Source organism: Anolis sagrei, chromosome X (genome assembly GCF_037176765.1).
Source record: "Anolis sagrei isolate rAnoSag1 chromosome X, rAnoSag1.mat, whole genome shotgun sequence".
NCBI lineage: Eukaryota > Metazoa > Chordata > Lepidosauria > Squamata > Dactyloidae > Anolis > Anolis sagrei.
The window spans coordinates 41,610,787-41,621,032 of record NC_090034.1 but is presented as its reverse complement, the minus strand read 5'-3'; the positions used below and the strand labels follow the sequence as shown (position 1 = coordinate 41,621,032).

Genomic DNA, 10,246 nt, shown 5'->3' with positions numbered 1-10,246 from the left:
GCTGCCATCAAAAATGTGCTCGGCCCCGAAGAAATAAAAAGAGCCCTTCTTCTCCAGTCTCATCCTGGAAGCGGAGTGGTCTTGCTGTTTGTGGCGAATCGGCGGCTGCGGACAAGAAACAGCTCCCTCTCCCTCCTGCATGCCTTCATAGGGCGTTCCTAAAGTGTCGGGTGAGTGTCGGGGTTCTTCCTTTGCAGACTCCATGGGGAACATGCCGATGCAGAGGCTAGGAAGGAGTTTTTTTGGGAGGGAGAGAGGACATCTAGGTCCTAGCCTTCGGGGAATGGGAGGGAGATGCTTCCCTTGCGCTGGACACTGCTGTAGATGCAGCCAAGAATCGCATTGGCTTTTTGAGCTGCTGCATCACACTGTTGGCTCATGTTCAGCTTGTTGCTCACTAAGGCTGAATCTACATTCATCGCCCTATATCCCAGGATCCGATCCCAGATTATCTGCTTTGAACTGGATTATATGAGTCTACACTAGGCATGGACAAACTTGGGCCCTCCCTCCGGGTGTTTTGGACTTCAACACTTAAGCGGCTGTGGGGGAAAAGGAAAGGGCCTGAGGCTGTTAGGAATTGTGGGAGTTGAAGTCCAAAACACCTGGAGGGAGGGCCCAAGTTGGCCCAAGTCTGGTCTACACTGCAGGATAATCTGGGAGAAGCCGATAATAATCTGGGATTGGATCCTGGGATATATGTAGGGCAGTGTAGAGCCAGCCTATGACTCCAGAATCCCTTTCGCATGGCCTGTCTTCAGGCCTGTCATCTTGTACCTGTGCATTTAATCATCATGTATTGTCGAAGGCTTTCATGACCGGAATCACTGGGTTGTTGTAGGTTTTTCAGGCTATATGGCCATGGTCTGGAGGCATTCTCTCCTGACGTTTCGCCTGCATCTATGGCAAGCATCCTCAGAGGTAGTGAGGTCTGTTGGAACTAGGAAAAAGTGTTTATGTATCTGTGGAATGACCAGGGTGGGACAAAGGACTCTTGTCTGCTGGAGCTAGGTGTGAATGTTTCAACTTGCCACCTTGATTAGCATATAATGGCCTGACAGAGCCTGGAGCAAACTTTTGTTGAGAGGTGATTAGATGTCCTTGTTTGTTTCCTCTCTGTTGTTGTGCTGTTGTAATTTAGAGTTTTTTTAATACTGGTAGACAGATTTTGTTCATTTTCATGGTTTCCTTTCTGTTGAAATTGTCCACATGCTTGCCCACATGCTTGTGTATTTCAATGGCTTTTCTGTGTAGTCTGACATGGTGGTTGTGAGAGCCATTGAAATATCGCTCTGTGCAATACTAGAATTTGTGAATGAACTAAATATCAGGGGAAACTGCTCTTATTTGGGGGCAAAGATCTCATTCCCCTCCCCTATAGTTAAATCCCTGCCATGAAGGCTTCCTCAGATTAATAAAACTGCATCCTACTCTTATAGAAAAAGCAGCAAAATTTGCCCATAACGCTGCTAGGCTTGTTCTGGAAAAACACTCATCTCTTTTTTGCCATCATCTGCAAACTCGGGACATTGAACCTGGGATTTACTTTCCCAGCAGTGGGAATCATGCAACACCCCAGATGTCCTGGGGCAGAGTCCTGTGAAAAAAGGGGATACTAAAGCTTTGGGGTGCTGTCTTTTTCCCTTCCAGAGAATGAATGAGTGGGCCCCCATTGCCAAAGAGTACGATCCCCTCAAAGCAGGAAGCATCGATGGCACCGACGAGGAACCCCATGACCGTGCCGTTTGGAGGGCCATGCTGGCCCGCTACGTCCCCAACAAAGGTGTTTCGGGAGACCCCCATCTCACCCTGTTTGTCGCCAGGCTCAACTTGCAGACCACCGAGGACAAACTGAAGGAGGTCTTTTCCCGATACGGAGACATCCGGAAGATCCGCCTGGTGCGAGACCTGGTCACTGGCTTTTCCAAGGGCTATGCCTTCATCGAGTACAAAGAGGAGCGGGCGCTTATCAAAGCCCACCGAGACACCAACAGGCTGGTTATCGACCAGCGGGAGGTATTTGTGGACTTTGAGCTGGAGAGGACGCTGAAAGGATGGATCCCTCGGCGGCTTGGGGGCGGCTTTGGGGGCAAAAAGGAATCGGGGCAGCTGCGGTTTGGAGGCCGGGACCGGCCTTTCCGGAAGCCCATCAATTTGCCTGCAATGAAAAGCGATTTTTATGGAGAGGGACCGATGGAAAGAAGAGATCGAGTGTGGTCCAGAGACGGGACAAGGGACGTGAAGACAAGGGACCGTGATCATGAAAGGAACAGAGAACAGCGGAGAGCAGAACGGGACCGGGCGCAGTGCTGGGGAGAGAGGGACCGGGAACGGCACGGGCGGGAGGAAAGGAACCGAGGGAGGGAGGGAAGGGACCGAGAGAGAAAAGACCGAAGTCGAGACCGCAGCTTGAAGAAAGCCCGGGATGAAGAGGAGTACTGATAGGACATGACATGGCGGAAGGACAGTTGTCTCTCTCATTGTGTATATGTGTCAAGCTTTTTCCTGAATGTGACCAGTGTTGCAAAACATCATAGTAACTGTTTGGCTGCAAGAGATCTTTCTTGACTGCAGTTCCCAAGACTCTCCAATCAGCATCATCAGTGACTCTGCAGTGCAATTTGGAGAGCTGCCATCCATAAAGTCACCCCCCCCCCCAATTCTGATGTCAACAATATATTAGTGGAATCCAAATGGAGGGAATATCTTCTTCCATAGAAAGGGAAAAAGGAGAAAAGGGATGATTCTAGGTTGGGTAAAAGAAGAGAAAGTCCCTAAATGAGCTGAAACCTAGAGAGCTTATTTGTCAGACTCTGGAAGATCTTGGAGTTAAAATCAAGCTCACAACAAATCAAATGCTGGAGCCAAGTGGTTTATTCCTTCTTTCCACAATCCTAAAAGACAGTTCTGAAGTTTTCCCACTCAAACCTCCTCTATATATCAGCCCCAACTCCCATCCGCCCCCTAGTGGCCAAACATTGTGCCCACAGTCTGTTAACTGCAGTTTCGATTTCCCTCACAAAACACATGTCTTATCTACACTACCTTCCCCAACTGTACTCAGCCTCCCTTCCCCCACTTCCCTTCTTTATGGCAGAGAACCAAAGTAGCCAGTCCCAGGCTGATACGGTGATCCTGACATCATTCAGTCCATGAAGAGGAGACAGCATAGAAAAAAGGAGATTCGGGAGATGTCTGAGATGTGAGACCATCCTGAATTTTATGTTTTACTGTGGATGAATTAAGACAAATGTTTGGCCAAACCAAACACTTTTCCATAGGTTGTGCAAAAACCACACACACAAACATTAATTCAGAAATAGTTTATTTGGAATATTAAAAAGATCTGCAATTGACACCGCCTCCCCACCCACCCATCCCCTTTAAACCCTGTTTATTGCCTTTTTACCTTGCAACACCCTGAATCTTGAATAAAGACACACATTCACTGTTTGCATATCCCAACCATGGTGTCCATTCCCTTTTCTAGTATGGCCAACCTTACTCGACAACTACTTTATGGGAACTGTTGCTAGAGCATAAACGATTTTTGGGGACCGCAGTGATCGAGGAAAGAGGTCTGTGTTTGAGTTGGGATGTAAAAAATGCCCCCCCCCCCCAAAAAAAAGTGTCGATTGAAACACAGCTACTCATTATTCACACTCCTGTATCCATGCCTTTGGGCTCCAGCAATGTCAATGCAGAATTTAGCAGCTAGGAGGAGGAATTTAGGTTCCTGAGAATCGGCCACCAGTTTCTAAAAGCATGTTTCTAGTCCTCTTGATTATTCAAGGGGGAAAGGGCTCTGCAGTACCTCCTGTGTCCTGAGGATGAGTTCTAGTGGCATTCTAGCTCACATTGGGAACACCCAAGTTGAACGAAGGCGGTTTTAGATATGAGAGCAGCCTAGGGAATCACTATACAAAAATGACTGGCCTAAAAGAAAATTTACTAGTGTGCGGACCAGGTTTTACCTAAGTTTTGACGCCAGCTGTAGAAGAGGAGGAGCTCTTTGTGGGCCAAGCACAGAAATGCAGACCTAATTGGTTTGAGCAAACCAATAAAATATGTGCCTTCTATCCAATGCAAAGGTTCAACCCCCACATAGGCTTCGGTCATCACACAATATTTTCACTATAGGTGGTGAACAGGGGTTATCTTTTCTTCCAAAGCCACTTGTCCCTCCTATTCCATTTCACTTATGGCATCTCTTATGCTGTGTCTCTTGTTGCGCTCTAGAGCTTGATGAACTGCAACTTCCATCCACATTCACCATTGGCTATCCTAGCTAGAGCTACTGGGGTGTGAAGTCCAATGTCTAGAGGGCTGCACATTGCCCCTCCTGCATTAAAATGGCGCTTTAATGCTTTGACACAATGTCTTCCCACCCATATTTTAATGTGAAACCTAGAAGAGTTCTAGAATAGTTGTTTGGCTCTAGTCTGCTGGATGTTTTGGACTTCCGACCCCCAGAAACCCATAGCTAACAGTCAGGGTTTCAAGGAGTTGAATCTCAAAAACACTGACAGGGGAAAGGTTTAAAGCCACTGTTCTAGACAACTTTGTGATATTTTCATTAGTCCTCATAAAGGCGGTTGGAGTCGAGGCTGCATGGCAGATGACAAGAGGTCAGGGAAAACAAGCTTTTTCTTTAATGAAAGATCGCAATCTGCCTTACCACCCATCCAAACACATATCCTTACAGCTTCGGACTATCTAAAGTGAGTGGCATCAAGTGTTCAAAGCCAAACGCTCCTAGCGTTTAATTCCTTTTAACAGAAGTCCGTCCCTTCAAGACGGGATACAGCAACACAAGATGCATCACACCCTAAGCAGGAGAACCCCTGATACTGAGGTTGACCAAAAGAGAATAAAGTTGGCCACCGACAAACAACTTTTTGCGCCTGCTGTTTGCATTTTTTTACAGGGTTTTGGTTCAGGCTGCCCTGTCCTGCAACATCAGGCTCTCCTCCCAAGAGAACCTTGAAAACAAATGGTAGTTTTTTTTTTTTTCCAGCCAGCACAAAAAGTAAAAAACAGCAGCGCAGTTGCAGGTCTGCTTGATCAAGTAGGGCTAACTCAGGACATGTTGGAAGTGGCCCTTTGTACCCAGCTTAAGGTGCACACTGCCCAAAATGGGCCACAAGAATTTGGCACCCGAGGCAGAAAAGCCCAAGAAAACTCTGCAAAAAGAAAGGGCAGTTTTCCTTTAATGGCAAAATAAGACAGCAAAAGGGGTCACTTCAAAGAGGAGGGGTTGTACCAACTCTGGAAAATGGTAGGACGATGGGAATCGCTGTTGCAAGTTGTGCTTCTTCCCGTCAATGGGAACAGGCAGCTCTCAAAGGTATCGCCAATGACAAACCAGTGGCCATGCTGGCTGGAGCACTCTGGGAGTTGTAGTCCAAGAAAGGAGCTCTTCCACACTTTGGGTGACCAGCAGGCAGTGCCCGCTCTCTTCCAACGTAAAGCGGCATTCTTTGCCCTTGCCAAATTGTACAGAAGCCTTTCCAGAAAACAGTAGTGTTAGTGAGGAGCTGAAAAAACGCCAAATGAGGATACTGCCAACTGCCCTGAGAAAATACTAAAGGGAGATGAACTATGCACCAAAGCCCTCTCAGGAACAAGCTGGCTTTCCCCAAGGCTATAGAGGCCCAATGGGGCACCCCTTGAGAGGCTGGCTGGGATCCAGAGAAGATCCAAACCAACTATAACGGCCAAAATCTGAAAAGCTTTGCGTTCCAAAAGCGCCAAAGAGATCACTCTCTCTGTAAAAAAAGGGAAAATGCTGGGCTGGGAAAGAGTTAATTTTTAAAAGGTTAGCATGGATTTCAGCCGTTTAGTGTTTGTTAATATAATCACAGAATCCAGAGAAAAATGCGAGGCACTGTTGCCTTGTCAATCATGTTTGTAGGCACTATAAATAACAAACCAAAAATAAAATAAAATAAAAAACACAGTCCTGACCCATCTGGGGGGTGATCCCGTTCCAGTCCGCCCCATTTCCAGCGTGGGCTCCTCTGGCAAACAAGTGTTAAGGAGTTAAGACTCTCTCAAGAGTCATTGGGAGAAGGAAGGGAGGATCATCATCATCCAGAAAAGTCCTTCTCCAACAAACTGGGCAAGCAGCGTCCAAGGGGAGCAACCGGACAGGAGGAGAACTCTTCTGCAATGGCATCTGTCTTTTCTTTTTGGTTAAAGGAAACTTTTGTTAAGTGATGTTAACACAGCGGTCCAAACTCATGGCAAATAATCTAGCAAAGTGACTACAGCAGAGGAGACAAAGCCATTGCTAGAGAGACTGGGATCTAGTTTTCAGAGCGCAGTCACCCGAAGGAAACATTAAGGACTCCGTTGTGGCCAATCGGTTCATATGAAGCCCCGTAGCCAACGGAATAAGGCAAAGGAATGGGGTGTGGGGGGGGGGGGGGGTACAGTCTGCGACACAAGTCCTTCCATGTTTCAATGGGCCATCACCACCACTAGCTCTCAAGTCACAGGTGTTGCAGGGCCTCCAGGCCTTGTTCGGTGTAGACGTCATCTTTGTTGGAGTCAGCCCATTCGCCAAAGGAGCCCTGGAAGGAGGCATTTCTCTGCGTGGCTGGCATCCGCTTCTTGTCGCGGGAGAAGAAACTAAACCTTACAAAAGGAAAAAAAATGGAAAAATGGGATGAGATACCATACAGATTAAGACTTCGAAGTTTAGAGCATGGAGAGCTGACTGTTTTGAGCAACACGCCAAGAAAATGCATGACCAAATGCTAAGAGGGCAGACAAAATCAGACTGTTTCAGGCTAGACTCGCTTATTTGGCAACCAGCAATGTGAACTCCGAGAAGGCTACGGCTGTTATGTTCTCACTAGTTGTCTTGTAAGAAATTGCTTTCTATTTCTATGGATAATAACAACAACAACTTCTACTACTACTACACTAAAGGTGAGCACCCATGAAGGGCAATTCATACTGCTATTATAATTATTGGTGCTGACTGCATCAAAGAAAGGGCAGCTTTGACATGACCTGCTATGAACACCACAGAAAAAAAACCGCAAGTCGAATTCTGTCTTGGCCCAAAACTGCAATTTTGAGAAGCACAGAGATCATTCCGACCACCAGAAAGCTCTTACTGACTCTCTGTCAAACTCAGAAGTTAAGATTCAAATGCCCAGTCAATTAATAGCTTTGTGCAAGCTGCATTTTCCTCAGCCTCTGTTTCCCACTGGTAATGTGGATTGTGGGAATAATAATAATATGATATATTTGTCACCTGCCTCTCCTCAAGGCTCAAGGCAGGGAACAACATAGTTAAAACACACAGATGAAGTACAGACTGAGTAAATGGGCTTGTTTGATTAAGACCCCATAAATTTAATAGCCCCAGTAATTTTCTTTATAGGTTTTTGGAGTTTAAATGTTTTGGGAAGGCATGACCTTTTAGAGACCACAACCTTTTGGGAAACCAGAAATCTCCACAGGCTTTTGGAAGCATGACCCTTTTGGAGATTAATTGGCATTCACACTATTTGGAATAATCATTACCCTTTTGTAAAGTGTGATCTTCCTGAGAAGAGCTAAAACTCATTTGAATTAATCTCTTCTTTAGTGGTAAATATCTGCTAGCATCTATGCAAGGCAAATTAGGTTTCTCAGTTGTTAGACTGATATGCCTGGTTATCTCTCTGAACTGTTAGGAACAAAGAAATGCCAATGCACAACATATATAGCAGATCTTCAAAAGTGTTGTTTCAGTTGCCCAAAAACATCTGCTCTCCCATATTCAGCATACAGGTACATTTCTTACTGGTTGAGAGTTTCAACAGTAAGTTCTCTTGTCTGTTGCATACAGTCTGTTGCAGTCCCTCCCACAACCTCAAACAACATAGAGTTAAGGTAAGACTGCATGTCAAAATATACACACAATATAGTAAGCAATCACAATTATATACATAACAAATAACTAGCATAGGAGGCTTGTAGAAGGCTGCTATTTCCAACAACATTGGCATAGCAAAGCACCCAGTTATCTACTCTGAGATCACCACAGGTAAAAGAGCCTCTGAATTCAGATACAGGTACAGGCATGGTATCTAGTCATCCCCTCCCCCCAAGTTGTGCCATCCAGAAAGAATGGGAATTGTTTCCTTCCCTGTGATCACCTGCGTCAGGTGATGCTCTATGGTGGAATCTACCTAGCTCTAAGACATTGCATTTAATTCCAAGACAGAATGGTTTTATACACATTTTAACTGTTTCAGATTAGTGCTTCCTTGCTTTTCTTTCAGCGTTTGAGATCAACTTAAACCTAATCATGAACTGACATATAATGCTATGCCAACATTTGAGGCTTTGTCAGTACGTGAAAAATGTAACCTGATGCAGATTAAATAATGTGATTTCAAAAAAAAAAAACACCTTTGCAATTTGTCAGTAGGCAGGCACTCAAAAAGCAGGGTTACACTGCATCAGTGATTAATATGCTTATATATAGCAGAAGCCACCAATAGGCTCGTCTTGGTCTGAAAAGCACATATACACACAGCCCTCTGTAACCGGCAGAGCAGTCCTAACATTATGTCATGTTAATACACATTTTAACTCTTGTTCACTGTGCAAAAGCTAGTGTGTTTCAATTGGGCTAACTTGTAGAATATAGCACAATAGACAATTGAGCCTGAGATGAGGAATTGTGGACTAAGATGAGGTCAAAAAAGGCAGAAGGAATGGGCTAAATGTCACTGGAATCAACTGACCAAATTGAGAGCTGTTCAGCAGGGGAACTCTCTACATTGGAGTCCACTGGAATGTCCTTCTTTGGAGGCTTTTAAACAGAGGCTGGATGGCCATCTGTCAGGGATGCTTTGTTTGTGCTTTTCCTGCGTGGCAGAATTGGGCTGGACTGGATGGCCCATGTGATCTGTTCCAACTCTATTCTTCTATGACGAAATATTTGCTTATAAAAGCCTAAGTTAGTGGCTCAGAGGAGTACCAAATGAAGACAAAAGTGCAACAGAACATGGACGTCTTGGAATTTAAGTGGGCACAGCATGCAGCATGGGAGCATTCTGATTGGCCACATTTTATTTCTTTTTTCAAAAAATGTTTGTGATCCCACAAGTCAGCCAATGAGAATACAACCAGGGTTAAAGTAAGGAAAAGCAGCGTGTCATGCGCAAAATTGGGGACCCCAAACTCCACCGTCACCCAGTGCAAAATGAACATTTCCTACAAGGGACATAAGTCTTCTTATTGGCTGCAATGTGGGATCATCGGGGATCAGTCCGGCAGCTACCATGGGCATTATAGCTGTAAAGATCCTGGTTGGGAAAGTACAGACACACAGACACAAAAGATAGGAGACTTCAGTCAGACATGGAAGGTATTCAGATATAGGGAAGGGCAAGGAAGGAAGTCGGAAAAGTCAAACAAATAAAAAATATGGGAGTTAAGTATGGAGTATTTCACACAAGAATACCATCTTTCTTTGAATTTAAGAAGTGTTTTTTACCCCCCCCCCCCCCCCGTATAAGCGTCACCACACTTTCTGTCCCTGCGAGAAATGGATTTTGAAAAATTGGCTTGTTGTGGAAACAAGAATTGGTGAGAAAAGTTCACCAAGCATGGCAGCCACCTTTTCCCTACCATAACTCTTTCATGAGTGAATTTTCCTTCTGAAGGGTACTCTTGAATTGCACGTCTGAAACACATTGACCCCATAACAGATTCTAGGGCAGGTGTGGGCAAAGCACAGCTCTGGGGTGGGCAGCTGGCCTCCCAAGTTGTTTTTGTGGATCCACCTCCAGGCTCTCCAGAGATCACACTGCCTCTCCCTGAAGCCTCCGGGAGCAGTGATTCACCTTTCAAAGGCACTTACAGAACCCTCTGTATAGTTTACAAAAACATTATAAGGGTTCTGGGAAAAATCTTTTTAAAAAGCCTGTGCCAAAGTAAGTCGATCTTCTTGAAAGTCAATGCTCCTTCCTCTGCTTTAAAAAACAAAATTCGAATCTGTGCCACTGAATTGCTTTTGAATAGGACTGACAGATGTATAGCTGTCAGCTATCCGAGCAGTGCTCCCCTCTGTGTCCACCTATCCTTTTCAGCTCATGATTGTATGACAAACAAATATAAGAATAAGTTGAATGCCGCCCCAGATTGACATATTCAGCAGCCCAATTTTAAAACAATTTGAAATATCAAAACAAAACCATTTCATTAATCACTTTACGTGTGAATCCAATGTATTCCC

At 45.1% G+C, this 10,246-nt stretch overlaps 2 protein-coding genes across 5 annotated transcripts in view; one reads left to right on the top strand and one right to left on the bottom strand.

Annotated features, from left to right (window-relative positions):
• The first annotated feature begins 48 nt into the window (after positions 1-48).
• SNRNP35 (small nuclear ribonucleoprotein U11/U12 subunit 35) lies at positions 49-4,894 on the top strand. The gene is made up of 2 exons (XM_060785541.2): positions 49-170; positions 1,651-4,894. The coding sequence occupies exon 2, from the start codon at positions 1,654-1,656 to the stop codon at positions 2,440-2,442; it is 789 nt and encodes a 262-aa protein (XP_060641524.2). The 5' UTR covers positions 49-170; positions 1,651-1,653; the 3' UTR covers positions 2,443-4,894.
• A 298-nt stretch (positions 4,895-5,192) lies between these two features.
• The window catches only part of RILPL1 (Rab interacting lysosomal protein like 1), a 28,188-nt gene continuing 23,134 nt past the window's right edge, over positions 5,193-10,246 (bottom strand). For 2 of the 4 annotated variants that reach the window (XM_060785535.2, XM_060785536.2), the window contains exons 7-8: positions 9,227-9,314; positions 6,552-6,639 (exon numbers count right to left, since the gene is read on the bottom strand). In XM_060785535.2, the coding sequence (XP_060641518.2) occupies positions 6,634-6,639; positions 9,227-9,314 (94 nt within the window). In that variant the 3' untranslated portion in view covers positions 6,552-6,633. Of the gene's footprint in view, positions 6,640-9,226; positions 9,315-10,246 lie in introns of all 4 variants that reach the window. The other 2 variants (XM_060785533.2, XM_060785534.2) reach the window with 1 other exon arrangement.